The sequence below is a fragment of the Parasteatoda tepidariorum genome, chromosome 2 (assembly GCF_982258835.1).
Source record: "Parasteatoda tepidariorum strain Cologne lab strain chromosome 2, Ptep-v5.0, whole genome shotgun sequence".
Classification (NCBI taxonomy): Eukaryota; Metazoa; Arthropoda; class Arachnida; order Araneae; family Theridiidae; genus Parasteatoda; species Parasteatoda tepidariorum.
This window is the reverse complement of record NC_141756.1, coordinates 88016479-88031548: the sequence shown is the minus strand read 5'-3', so window position 1 is coordinate 88031548 and position 15070 is coordinate 88016479. Positions and strand designations below refer to the sequence as shown.

The following is a 15070-nucleotide window of genomic DNA, read 5'->3' as shown; positions in this document are numbered from 1 at the left end:
GTATTAGTCTCATACAACAACGCCCCCTATAGTTCGTTGCGTATCCGAATTTCAAGTAATTTGGATAATGTTTTATTGTTGTTTTCCGAACTATATAGAAACAGAAATATATACTGTTCTATAACGAAGAAGATATTCTATAACTATTACAGTTCTGAATTCACATTTATTTATTGGAATGACGAAAGTAATGTTGACTTCACTTTAATTTGTAATGAATTGAAGACAGAAAAATTTATTTTACCGTAATATACACATCTGTAACAGCAAGTGATCATGAAATTGTAAGTTATGTTGTTGGTAATAGAAAGGTAAAAATTATTTAGAAATTGTTCTTCAAATGCTTGGCGTGTTCTGCTTCAATGTTTGGCATGTTCTGGTTAGTTTTTTCTAGTTCTTCTACCTTTTCCTCAGAGAAATTTTTCTTCTTATTGGTTGCTAAGAAAATGGCGTCCGTCATTGCCAATGGCTATGATGGAACTATAGCCTGATACTTTCAGGCTCCCGCTAGAGGGCGTACTCGAGCGTTGCGAGCGCGAATAGAAGCGTAAAATTTATTCATTTTTCAAAGAAAGTTAATAACAAGTAAAATTATATTATTAAATCTAGACTAGTTCAATTGACTTTGACTAGTTTTGACTAGTTCAAATTTTTAGAATATAACACAATATTATATTTGTTTCTAATCGTTTTACGAGTAGCTCAAAAGAATTTTATATTTATTGCCCGCGATTATTTTAAAAAGACTTTTTTTGCGTTATTTATGCTTGAAATTTGTTTTAAAATGGGGTGCTTACGTGATATTCCAGAATCAATAAAACTATGAGTTAATGACTTAACATCGACACGTTTTTAATCAACAATACATTGACTACTTGAGTTATTCTCAATCAAGCGTTAATGAAGTCTTACAACAGTATTGGAAGAATGGAAAATTTAGAAATAATCGTTGCAATGGTGGCCGAAAACAAAAACCTTCGGCCAGAGATGATAGAAAATTGAAGGCTGTTGCAAAAGGCTGAATACAAAAAATAATTTCATTGTCACTTAGACTGTTAAACATAAACTTGCAAAAATGAGATGTTGCAAATCTAAAATGTTAGGATACTTGGAGAATTGAGAAAATATATTTAGTGACGAAAGTATGTTCTGTGTATCTTAAAGCAATCAGCGCATTCGAGTTTGGAGGATGAAGTAAGAAGCATTTAATAAAGAGTACCAGAAATATTCCGTAAAATTTGAAGTTAGTGTGATGATATAGAGTTGCATGAGCGTAAATTGCCCCAAAAGAATATGCATTCCCTGGGAAAAAATTTAATTCAGATATATGTCAAGGTGCCGACCGGACTGTATAGTGATCCAGGAAGCTGACCGATCAAAAACGTCCTGAGCTCCTCGAATACCAAGCATGGCTGTTCTTTCATTCTCTGTATTTATATGTACTTACTGGTGGAGCCACGTCAGTCCACTTAATATGGTGCCCCTGAAAGAGTGACCAACAAATCTGCCCCTACTCATACCTGAATGAAAGGTGGGCATTGGAGAGAGAAAATATTTATCCGATTTTCTCGAGCACTGCATGATTCCATCATCAAAAGACATATCTGAGGATGATTTTATTTTCCAACAAGATTTAGCTTCATTTCATATAACAAAATCAACTAAAATCTGGCTGTACCGATGCAAAATTACAGTGTTACAAAATCACAGTAGCCAGCCAATTCAACAGATCTTAACCAGATTCGCCAGATTCTGAAAATTTATGGGGTATAGTAGAGAAAAAACTGCAAGAAATTAAAACAAAGCTGAGCTGGTGCTGAGCATTAAGCACACTTGGGCCAATGTAAACAAAAAAGACGGCCAAAAACTTTTTTATCTATGAAAGTTCGTTTAAATGCAGTAATCAAAGCTGCAAAATATTAAGTAATTTTTTTTATCCGTTTATAACAGAATTTTAGTGTTTTTAATAAAAAAATTCGGACCACATAAAATTTTATTTTTACATTTAATTTTTTAAGTTTAAATATACCGTGAAATACGTAGACTTGATTCTTTCAATAGTAATTTAACTTAAGTATGTAAAAAACAAATAAAAAAAGAGAGTTCAATGTCGAATTTTTCAACTATTCTAATATTTTGAATCAGAACTGTAATTTTATGACTTGTGCATAGTACTTGTGGTTGAGTCTACGATTCCCCTCAAGAATGCTGAATTCTCGGAAAATATGACATGACGTTTTTTAGTACAACCTTCTTTTACAACAACCTCTCCATTATGAATAAACACATCCAAAATAAACACATGGTTTCAGATAAATTCAGGAATACTAATTTAGTGGCGTTGTCCAGGGCTAAAGAGAATATACAAGGGCTAGTTCACTCCGCTCTTAGAGCTGAAGCTATGATTTCCCTCTTCATGACGTCACTGGGTCCACAGATCTCGGAGATTGCAAGCAAATATATGATAACTTTGCATCTTTCTCTTTGTAAAAATAAGTTAGACTTTTTCTGGTTATTAGACTTTATCTGGTTATCAAACTTTACGTAATTAACACATTATTTCCGCTCATAAACATAGTTCAAAAAAACTCTCTTGGTTATTATATTAAAAAAATACCATTTTAAATTTATGAAAATGTTTTACTAGTTGGCGAAAATGACACTATAAATACTTTATTTTAAAAAGTTCAGTTTTAACTTTTATTATTAAGAAAAGTGAAAGCATATATCGACACTTTTTTTTATCTACATATTCTTTTATAACGATAAGTTAAGTTAAATTTAGAATCCCTGATTTTAAAATATGTCGTTAATAGCAATTTTTTCTCACTTAATCATTAGGAAATATCAAGCGCTATCAAACTATTGATTTGCGATCATTGGATAATGTCATTTTTTATTTTGTTTTTACAGGCTATGGCAGAGCTCGACAACAGACCAATCAAATTGGTTGTAGTGGGAGACGGAACTGTTGGTAAAACTTGTTTACTCATATCTCTCGTCATAGGACATTTTCCAGTAGACATCATACCAACTGTGTAAGTTCATCGATTATCCTATTGTGAGCAATTTAAGTTGCTCTTCAAAATATTAGTTAATGTAAAACATATAAAATTGAAGTCAAGTGACTCAACTTTTTAGTTTTGTTTACACCTGGAAAATTAATGGGAATAAAATTGTCACGAAGTTGAAACAATTATACACTTCTGCAATATACAAGGTTTTTAAATAATTAATTCGAAGATTTTTTTGGTTTTCGAATACACACACACATCTACCAATCGGTGATGAAAGTAATAATGAGAATCAGTCAAACTGTATGGATTTTTCAGAACTTAGAACCACTTTGTAATAATAACTCCTATTTTTTTAAAGATTTTATCCGACTAATAAAACAAGAACAACTTGGAATATACAATTTCATCATCGAGTGTGAATAGAGCAAGGTTCGCAATATGAAGCTAGTCTAAGCTGTTTAAACCGTTCTCGTTGCTTAAAGGTTTTAATTTTAAATAGTTCAATCAATTACGGTCCTCCGTATGAGAATGAATACATTCCTTCCTTCTTCTTCATCAACTTTTTATTTTATATTTATTTACTTTTTTAAGTAAATAAATGGTTTATCCTTAAGTATTCTAGTAGAAAACTTGTATTTGTAGCGTAAAATATTTTCTTACGTTGTCCCGACTATATTTTTATTTTTTTATCAAAATGAAAATTTATAGCAAATATGCATTGTGAAATTGAGAATATGATTGGTGCAATTTAGACTGGATAGGCCGGGATAGTCTCGTTGGTAGTGCACTGGGCCCATGTCCTAGTTAATGGTGACTGATGCACGTTAAATCTGTCGAGTCACTAAGTCCTCCATGTTCCCATAACAAATCATACCTCTGGGGGTACTGATCCAGGAGTTTCCTTGTCTTCTGGATTGGTTCAAAATTACAAGGCTTCGTAGGTGAATAATAGTAGTCGTAAACCCAAAATTGGATCAGCCGTTTAACATCGGATGTAACAAAATAAAAATTTAGACTGGATGAACCACGGTTGCTCAGGGGATAGAACGATCGATTCTCAATGAGGTGAACAGAGTTCGAATCTCTGTGATGGCTGTTCGATATGAATTCCGCATCTAGGTTGCCCCCCCCCGTAAAATATCATCAGTGGTAGACGTATCATGAGTTAGAGTCCCCTTGCCGTAGGGCTAACCGTGGGAGGTTCTCGTGGTCTTCCTCTCTATGTAACGTAAATGCATTTTAGTTCCATAAAAAAGTCCTCTACGAAGGCGTATTTTTCCTAATAAAAATATAAGGTTACAGATTTGAACAATGGTAGCCATAAACTCAGAATTGGGTTGCCTTTTCAAATTTACGACCATCAATGATCAACTCTTAGCCTTCGTGGTGGACTTTTTAAAGGAACTGACCAGCATTTGCCTTGCATGGAAAGAAAAACCACGAAAAATCTGCATCCAACACAATATCTGCATACACTGCATCCAACACAAATTTTAATACGTTCTTAATATAATGTAATCAAATGGTGTAGTAAACTAAGCCAGATATTATAAGAATACTGAATTGAAAAAATTTATGTATGTGGACAAATGATTTATACCTAAGTATCTTTCCTTTTCTTCATTTTATTTATTTATTTATTTAATCAATTTTTCAGATTTGAAACCTTTGAGGGGTACATGGAAGTAGACAATATACGGGTCAGTTTAACTCTCATGGACACTGCCGGACAGGAAGATTACGAAAAATTACGGCCCTTATGGTATCCAGGTGTAAGTTATATTTATTAGAATTTTCTAATTTAATTCATTTTTATTCTTTCTCCATAAAAAATACTTATGAAACTGCTCCACGCCTAACTAAATAAGAAATATTTATTGCTATTATCTTCATCACAGATGTTTATTCCATCTTTTTTGCACATCATTTTAACTTTTGCTACAAAATACTCAATTTATCGAAGAATAAATTCAAGCAAATTAAGTGTAAATCAAATCTAGCTGTCACTATCGGCCACATGGCGACTAAATTGGCGAATTGGCGATTAAATTAGCGAATTGGCGATTTAAAAAATGTCTGCTTATTCGATTGCCTCTTTTTTTTTTTTTTTTTTTAATTGAAAATTCATCTCATGTGCATTTTTTCTCACCTTCTTCTTCTTCTTAGTATTATTCTTATTATTATTGACATTAATAAATGTGTAAGTATTATGAATATTTTATAATCTAATATATATAATTCTCTTACGTGACTCCCAAATTTTGGCTGCCTTTCTTTTCCGCCGAACGTTTGCCATGTTTTGGATCTCGGAACTGCGAAAGCAGTTCCGGGAGTTGGCGAGAGCTAGCGAGCAGGGGGTGAAGCCTCCTAGTATTCTGAAAATTACAATCGATCATTTCCTTCCTGTTTCTTAAATTTTTTCCTCATTTTAGAAATGAATCTTATCATGTTACATTATTAATATCAACAGGTTTTTCGATTCTTTTTTTTTCGACTTCTGAAAAATTTATCACTGACTAGAAGTCACATCTGGCCATGCTGTACCTCATTATGGCTAAGACTTGGCCAGTAGCGAAATTTCCTAGTTTTGGCTTGTAAGATTAAGTATATAACGAAATCCGTTATAATATCGAATTTATTTTGCTGTCTGAAAAATTTTTGCTCTCCACAGGAAAAAAATTAAAAACAATTTGAATTATTTAAGTCTTTTTCACACCTTTATAAACACCACTACGTTTTAAAAACCTTTAATTAAAACTTAATTTTCTTTTCTTCAAATTTTTTTATAAAGAGTTTTAATCTAGACATTAATCTAGAGATTTTTTTTTAAATCTAGTGATGTATTCATTACCAATTCATTACCAATTGATTTTTGGTTAAGACCGAGGGCCGCATATATTGCTCATCCATGAACATTGACCACATTGACTCACGTTATGAATTCCTATTTTTTAATAACACTGTGTATTTTCTCATCTTGTGTTTGTTTTTTGATATCAATTTTTATTTTTTGCACAGCTCCTAATTAAAAGGGCACAAAATTTTATTATTAACTGTTTATTATAACCCTAAGATAATGGCTAAATTACATGGTTTCAGAAAATTCTTACTAAAAGAAGAGAAAAATCTTACATATTTATCTTTTACATTATAAAAACTAAAGCTCACTTATTATAATAAGTAAAAGTTCTTATAAAACAATAAATAGTTTATATGAATTTATCAGCTATACCTTAATGTATATTCTATTAACACTTTTTAACGAAATGTGTTGCCGACCGGCCTGTGTAGGGGGCAGGGAACTGTCCTTGCATCAGAAAGTTCCTGGGTTCGAATCCCGGGCAGGGCATGGATGTTTCTTTCCCTCTCTGTGTGTTCTATGTCCTTTCTCCTTTGTGTGTGAATGTGACCCTCCCTATAAACGGGTTGTGGTTGTGTGAATGGCGTGGCAGAAGTCGAATTCTTGGCCCTAGATGGCGCCACTGAGAGACAGGAACAATCGGACCCCCACATCGTAAAACAGGCATACGACAAAAAAAAAAAAAAAAAAAAAAACGAAATGTGTTCTTTGCCAGAGCCGGAACTCATACGATTTTGTATTTTCTTCGTTTAAATATTAATTTGCGATCTATGAAGTGCATCATTTTTTTTATTTGATTTTCGACAAGTGTTATAAATATTTATATTACTAGCACTCATTGCGAAACTTTTTACAACTTCATGCTTTTTCTGGAAAATGGCGACTCAAATACAGATAGATCCCTATGTAGTCAAATACTAATCAATATTAATTTCTTCACGACCCAGAAAAGATTTAAAAAGCTAGTCGTTTTCTTCCATGCTTTGCAGAATTTACCACCGCCAAAATCAACTGTTTTCTGGAGCCATTAGAACTTTAAAATGCGCAGAGACAAAAACGACACCGCTGCCGCACACTTTTATGTATCCATTTCAGCAAAATGGTGGCCATTTTCTATTTATTTCAACCCAATGTTACGTGCGGATATCTGCAAATTTCACAGTAATTTTACGCTTATGACGAAATTTTCTGCTAGAGACTGGAAGTTCCGCCAATTTTCAGTCCAGTCTTTGAAAATTCGTTTCAATCAGCAATGAGAAAAGCCGAAAAGTATTCAGCACTCCTGATAAATATTTAGTATTAATAAAGTTATATATTAGTATTAGTAGTAGTATATATTAGCATATATTAGTAAAAGTATATATTTAGTATTAATAAAATTAGTAAAATTGTGGTTATAATTTTGCATTTTTCTACTTTCTATTGTGTGACTTTCTTTCACATGTTGTTACTAAACTAATTGCTGATCAATTTTAAAGATTTGGTGAGAAGTATATAGTTGGTAAAACAAATTCCATATGAATAAATAAATAATTTTATAATTGTTTAATAATGAAAAATAATGGACCTTTTGTTTTTCAGACAGATGGTTTCCTGCTGTGTTTTAGTGTGGATGACAGCAGATCTTATGAAAATATCACAACATATTGGTATCCACAAATAATGAATGTCTGCCCAACCCCTTTCATCTTAGTAGGTAAGTCCGCATTAACTTCACCTGTGAAACAATACATTATTAAGGGAGTACTGGGGGCTTCTCCAGGTTCTCCCACTCCGAAAGTATGCAGTCCCTGGATAAATTACTCGACGCACTGTAGTTTTTCAATAATTACATGTTTTGGACAAGTTCATATACAATACTTTTATATTTAAACAAACATATAATGGGTTTTTATTCAAGAGATTCTTTATATACTTATCCTATTTATATTTATTTTTAACGTATTGCATTACAATGTCAGGGACTAATATCAATTAATACACGAACATGAACGAGTGTAAACCGGTTTCAGTCGCGTTTTCGCGTGCGTCAGTTGCGGACGTGTTTCTGTGGCTTTATGCACTGCGTTTGTTTTGCAGTTTCATACTACGCGGTTATTTGTTTATTTTGTTGTGTGCAGTGTTTAAATAATCGATTGGAAACTTTTCATAATGGGTAAAAAAGGCGATCTTTCACCGTGTAAGGAAGCTGTGAATATAGGCCCTCGTGAATGCTAAAATATTTTCAAACCGCGAAATATGATGAAGATTGAAGGTTTCAAAAACTAGCGTACGACGCATGAAGAAAAAAATTGAGTCAGGAGACGAATTGAGCCCGAAATGGAGGGGAAAAAAAGGAGAAGCAGCACCTTAAAGTACGTCTAATAATCTGGCCATGAACTGTAATAAAAAGTACGTATGCGTACCAAATGTAATGCAAGAGTACCGTATTGCGATCACGTCCTTGTGATCTTTGGCTGTTAGAAGCAGGGCTCGAAAAACCGCCCGTCCGCCCGTCCTCGGCGGTCAAAAATTCCCCGCGGACAACAAATTTCTCGAATCCAACGTCCGCGCGGACGGCCATTTCCCCCTTAATGTTCGTGATATATTTTCAATTTTTGTTATCTTACAAGAGTCTAGCTCCTCACTTCTAAAATGACCCTCTAATCTCGAAATACAGCAACATACTGCGCATGGTGGAATTGATGTTTTCTCTGTCTGGGAGTACTGCAGCGTTTGAAAGGGGCTTTTCAGCAATGAACTTACAAAAAAACACATTGCGTATAGGTCTTAAACAAGAAGCGTCAACCGCAATTATGAACATCTACCTAAATGAAAAACCTCCTTCAGATTTCTGTGCAGAAACCTCTGTAAATCATTGGCTTGATTGTGGAACTGGCAAACGTCGTATTTGATTCATTTGAAAAAAGCAGTACCATCGAATAAATTGACATGATAGTTGACAGATAACTTGACCTTTGCTATTTAAATTATTTTATTAAAGAAATAAATTATTTCAATAAAGAAATACTTTACTATTAGTAACCTAGTATTTCTTTTATTACCGTATAATGTTATCCTAGTATTTGTAATCCTAGTAACTACTAATTCATTGTGCAATTTATATAATTGTTAGTAATAAATGAGAGAAAATTATATTTTTATTTATTTAGAAGCGACGGGTTAGTTTCAAAGGAGGACGGGTACATTGTTGGACAAGCCGTCCTCGGGGACGGGTAAAATTTCTGAGTTTTTTCGAGGCCTGGTTAGAAGTCAGAAAAGATCGTTTTATGTATGTTACCATGGGCGCAAATGTTTCCAAAATCAGAATTACTTGCAACAACAGTATATCGCAGTCCGGGGACAAAATTCACAGATCTCCGTTCAGCAGATAGTCTGATATGCAGCACGAAAAATTTAATAGTTTTTTCCGATTTAATTGCTTTAAAATGATTCATCAACAGAAGAGCCTTCTGTTGAATAACTGAGCAGCTTATTTTGAAACATAGTGAGAATAAATATTTACAAAATACGAAGCAGACGAAGTAGATATCTTTCTTTATTTAATTTCGCGAATCGTTAATCATCTTCGGCACAATTCGGAATTTTCGGCTTTTTTTTTCTTTCTTTCTTAACTAGTCAAATAGCTAAATGGTTTACGCTCTTTCGGTGGTGCGCCTCCAGTCGTGTATAGAACTAAAATTCATTTTCAATAAAAGTAAGTATGGTAATTAGTGCTTCTAATTTATTAGTTTATAAATTCAATTTTACTTCAAAGCTTGCACCATGCCCAGAAAGCATGTAACCTTACAGCAACCTAGTGACGGAATTTTATTTTTATTGTCACGAAAATGTTTGTACTAAAAACCTTTTTTGAATAAAGCAAAAATATTACAGTTCCAAACCTTTCATTCTAAAAGGATTAAAAATTACTAGTGGGCTGCGCCCCCTGCTCGCTAACGCTCGCCAACCCCCGAAAATTGCTGCGCAATCTTATAGGATTTGCTTCGCAAACCAAGCTCGCTTTGCTTGCTACTAACTTAGGTACATTGCAAATGCACAAAATTCTAAGAATTCAAAACAATAATTCAAATCCATATAACAACTTTTTTTTTAAAAAAATTACATCTTTTTAGTAAATACTCAGTCATTAAAATAAATTTGAATTCAAATAAATGACATGTAATTCGCTAAACCTATTAGAAATGTGCTAGTATAAAATTTTAAGATAAAATTTTTAAAACTGATATCTCTTTAAAAAGGCTAAAATTTTGACTGTAATTAAGTCTATTAAAAATTGAAATAAGTGAATTGCAATGGAAAAACCTGCATAAACAAGTAAATTCTAGTGAAGCAAATAAATTCGTAATATATAAATACGTGAAAAAAAGCGCTTTCGACAAAATACTAAAATAGAGATCTATCGACAAAGAATACTCACTTCTGCCTAGCTTATGCTCTCTCTGGTTATTTCAGTTTCCGTTTTTAAAAGCGCTATATGTTGAGCCATCTCAGCTAGATTTGGCATGTGACATTTTTAGCGGCAATCATTGGTCGATTTTCTAGCGTTGCCATTCAGGGAGTTGTAATGAGGCTTTTTTTTGTCGCTGTGTAAGAGAAATAAATATATAGATTTTTTAAAGCTTTTTTAAAAATTATTGTCACTTAGGTCCAAATGACGTATTAGCTGACGTCACACTAGCGATATGATCAAATTGCATTGTCCATTAAAATTTCATAACAAGGTGGATTTTAGCTGGCAAAAAGAAACCCTATAATTCACTAGATTTAAGATTATTTTCATCTTGAGACTAGCTTTATTAAAGGAATTTTTCACGCTTGGAATCCTTAAGTCAACTTAGATTTTCGGTTTTTATGGTTGTTTTCCAAGGTTTTGGATTAGGGTAATGTGCGTAGAATGGAGCAGATTGTCACATATCTCGATTTAAGGTTAGAAGGTTTACACGTAAACCGTATTACAACCTTTTTAAGGTTTACATTTAAAGATTTTTGTTGAGTGAAAATAAACCTTATTTTTCTATCTGGGATCTGCACTTGTCTAATACACTGACATAAATGCTGCAGCAACTGTGGTTGTCTTTGTCAAATACAATAAGTTTGTAGCCAAATAGAAAATCTTTGATAGCCTTTGCCAAACCTTTCTTTTTCCCCCTTTAGTTAGAAATTTCATGTTATGAGTTTATTTCGTAATATGTTAATCGAATAAATAATGTTTAGAAATCATTTTTTTCACCAACTTTCGTACAGGTACTAAAACAGATCTAAGAGAAAATCCAGAAGAACACTCTAAAGATAAATTTATTAGTAGAAAGCAAGGGAAAAAACTGGCTTCAAAAATTAAGGCTGCCAAATATGTAGAATGTTCAGCGAAGGAAATTAATGGAGTAAAAGAAGTAAGTGCTTTTTTTTTACAGGTATACTATTGTTTATTATTCTTATGTATTAAGAGTTATTTTTGTAAAGAGACATTAATGTAACTCTACTTGTATCAAACTATTGAGTTTTGAGAAAAATTATGCAAATCTGTGAAATCTAAGAACAAGTATATGTTTAAAGAGCGTTGTGGAATAACATGTTAAGTGATAGGGGATAAATTTAAAGTTACGCACCTCAAAGTTTTGCTGTTCATAATTTAGCGAAAATGCACTTAATTTAGAAAACTTATTACACAGTTCAGTTACACAAAAAGTGTCTATCAAGTTAGAAAAGAGAAGGCCTCTGCACGGGCTACTATAAACGAGAAATCTGATAATTTAAGAGTCCTTACGCAGTGGTATCTTTCGTATTTTCGCCGAATGCTCAGTTTAGTAGTGACATCTTTCTCCCCACTGCGCAGTCGACGTTCGTCCCGTCGGATTATTAAATTGAGCCAGTCTCTTCTAAAAGGTGCTGATAAAGCGCATGGTATATGGTAATACTGATAGTTTCAAATGTATTGCACCAGTGATGATATTTACTCAGAGGCTTCTTTAGTAAAACGTTTGTTGCTCAAGGCGTTGTCACGTTGTTTTATTATATTGTTTCAATACTTCGTACCCAATAACTCACATTAAGACAACTGATAAATACTGATCTAGCTGATAATAAAACAACCAGTAGTGAGTTGTCCATACATTAGACATTTGATTAAAGTTTCAATTACTTAAAGTTCCTAAGTAAAGTTTATCTTTTTCAACAAGTTTCTTCGTTTCTACCGAAATCAGCATAAGGAAACTGCAATAGAGTGTATAAAGAAAAGCATTTTGTATTTGAATAATAAAAAGACAGTAATTACAACACCTTAAATCTGTTTGTTAAAAATAAAAGCCAAAATTTCAACTGATCTCTGTAGTACTTAACTTGCATTTAAATACTCCATCTGGTATTTATATACAGATTGTTAAAATATAGTATGCGCAACTTTCAATTCACTTCTGCGTTTTAGAGATTTAAAACTTTCGTGTAGTACCCTGTACTTTCAAACGTATGCTCATACGTTCTACGCAATCTATTTACTATAGAACTGCCCTGGTTCTTTTCTAAGCTTGCGCATGTAGAAATTTTTAATCTCTGACATTATGTTCAAGGTTTAAAAAATATTTCATGTGGGCTGTAAAATTTTAACATGTGTAATTGTTACGAAAGCTTTTAAACACAAGCCTCCTTTTGATTTAAAAAAAAGTTTTTTTTTTCAAGCAGCCTTCTGATGTTTCTATACATTCGTTCTAAATCTGTTCTTTTTCCCATCAAATCCATTAAAATATCATTACCGCTAAGAATGTAGTATTTAAACAAGACAAGGATGAATCATACTTAAATTTTCACAATGGTTAAAGTAATTCATACATTATCCTCATCTTAACTGTGACATTAAATATTATGATATCCATAGCCGTCGGGCTAAAAGTGGAAGTTTTTCGTTCTTCTTTCCCCAATGTATTGTAAATACATTTTAGTATCAATTTCATTCAAACAATCCAGAATGAATGCTAGTTTTCTAATTTAATTAATTCAGATGATCTGATGTGTTAGATTAAAAATTATAAGAATAAATTACATAGTATAATTACTTCCATACGCAATAATACTTAGATGAAATATTCATTGGCGGCGGTGAAAAAAATGGAAAAAAATTCATTTATAATTTGGAATGGTTTTATTTTAAACTTTGAAGCTCTTTCGTCTAATCGTTTCACTCACCAACTCTCAAGATTGCTTCACATTCATTTTTGTTCCTTGGCGGTTAATAAATTGTTATATGAAAATTTTAAATTATTCATTTAAATTATCCTTAATTTTTTCTCCGCAAATTTAGTTTTCAATTCCATTGGAATAAATTTAAATCTGAAATTTCTCTACCATTGCAACTTCATCCCCAAGCTTGTTTTTAAATTCTTATTTAATTTTTGGTTGCTATAAAAAGGTCGTTAATTTTTTTGCTGCCAACGAGATTATTCAGTAGTAGTACGAAAAATTAATTCTTGCTTATAAGTTTTCAAAAAATTGTCTTAAGCTTTTTAATTGCTTCCGTTAAATACTTGCAATTTTTGCATACATTTTGTTATAAAAAAATAATTACTTATTAAGAAGTTAATCTATCTTATTTACCGTTTTATAATTATAAAACGGTTAACGTTATAATAAATATAAAACGATAACTGCATATCTCAAAAATCTATAAAATGCTCCGTATTAAAGTAATATTATTCGATAATTTTTGTATGAAATTATAGAACAATTTTAATTTTACGCCCTTTAACTTTGGATAATATACAACTCTTGCGTTGTGTGCACGTTACGTTAACGCTAGCGTTATGACTTATTTTAAAAATGGAGACGATTAAGTTGATTTGTAACCGTCGTAATATTTCCTTTCAAAAAAAATTTAGCTTCCGATCATTATGATTTGTTATAGTTGTAGTTTATTTACGTCGCACTAGAGCTGCACAATGGGCTATTGGCGATGGTCTGGGAAACATCCCTGAGGATGATTCGAAGACATGCCATCACAATTTTGATCCTCTGCAGAGGGGACGGCACCCCCGCTTCGGTAGCCCAACGACCTGCACGCGAAGTCGAGCACTTTACGGTAGCGCAGTTTAACGAGGACCAATACCGCACACCCTCGGTCCCTACGCAGACTGATCCAAGTGGTCATCCACCCGCACACTGACCGCAGCCAGTGATGCTTGACTTCGGTGATTTTCTGAGAACCGTGTCTTAACGATCAGTCCACTGCAGGACCCGATCATTATGAAAGTCGCATCGTTTGAAGATCATAAAAATAAAGTCAAATGCCACCGAAAAGAAAATTTTCATTGCGGGACGTTTTCATTCTAAAATCAGAAACGTTAAGACAACAGAGAATTACTTTAAGCAACTCTATGGCATAAAGGAATGTTACTTGTAAATACTGTTAGCCCAATAACCCCCTGCCACAAAAAGTGATCAATTTATAAGAAACGCTTTTATTAATAAATAAATAAAATTTAAGAAAAGAAATAGTCAAATAAAAATGGTAGTACTCAATTTTTTATGTATATTTTTATTTATTCTACAATTACATATCTCGAGAAATGCATGTCAGATCAAAAAAATAAAATATTCAATGGTCCAATTCCTGCACCACTCTCTGAATCTGGAGTGACTAGCAAGTTCAAATGTCATTGGATAACTTTTGGAAAATATTAAACATCATTATTTCTGATCAGTGTGCATTTCTCGAAGTATTTATCCAGTCTGGGACTTTTGTGACACCCTGTATAAATTTCTTATTTTTCATAATGTACTATCATTGCATTTTTACATCTTGTTTTTATTTTTGTTGACAGGTATTCGACGAAGCTGTAAGAGCGGTTTTGTCTGCAAAACACTCACATAACAGAATCCATCACTGTAAATTGCTCTAATTTCCATTACTTTTTTTAATCCTGTAATTTTATACCTTATACTTTTTTCATTTTTTTCTTCCCGTTGAATAAAGTATGTATGTATTTTATCATTTTTCTTGTGACTACTTACTAATACTTTCCTTTTTCTGTTCCACGAAATAATGAAGAGATTGAATTCCATGCCAACTAAAACCAGTAGTGAATTTTTAAAGTTTAAGGCAATATCCTTGTATTTGGTATCATTTTAAAGGAAATTTGTTGTAATTTATGAATTCAGAAGTTATTTCTTAGAGTTATGTAGGATTATAGTAAAATTTATCATA

The 15070-nt window shown here is 32.6% G+C and overlaps 1 protein-coding gene across 3 annotated transcripts in view; it reads left to right on the top strand.

The window, feature by feature from the left end:
- LOC147815894 (ras-related protein Rac1-like) overlaps positions 1-14857 on the top strand; it is a 51022-nt gene extending 36165 nt beyond the window's left edge. For 2 of the 3 annotated variants that reach the window (XM_087157692.1, XM_087157691.1), the window contains exons 2-6: positions 2914-3038; positions 4675-4789; positions 7459-7573; positions 11125-11270; positions 14688-14857. In XM_087157692.1, coding sequence (XP_087013818.1) covers positions 2917-3038; positions 4675-4789; positions 7459-7573; positions 11125-11270; positions 14688-14765 — 576 coding nt within the window. In that variant the 5' untranslated portion in view covers positions 2914-2916 and the 3' untranslated portion in view covers positions 14766-14857. Of the gene's footprint in view, positions 1-2886; positions 3039-4674; positions 4790-7458; positions 7574-11124; positions 11271-14687 lie in introns of those variants that run through there. The other variant, XM_087157690.1, reaches the window with a different exon arrangement.
- The last annotated feature ends 213 nt before the right edge of the window (positions 14858-15070 follow it).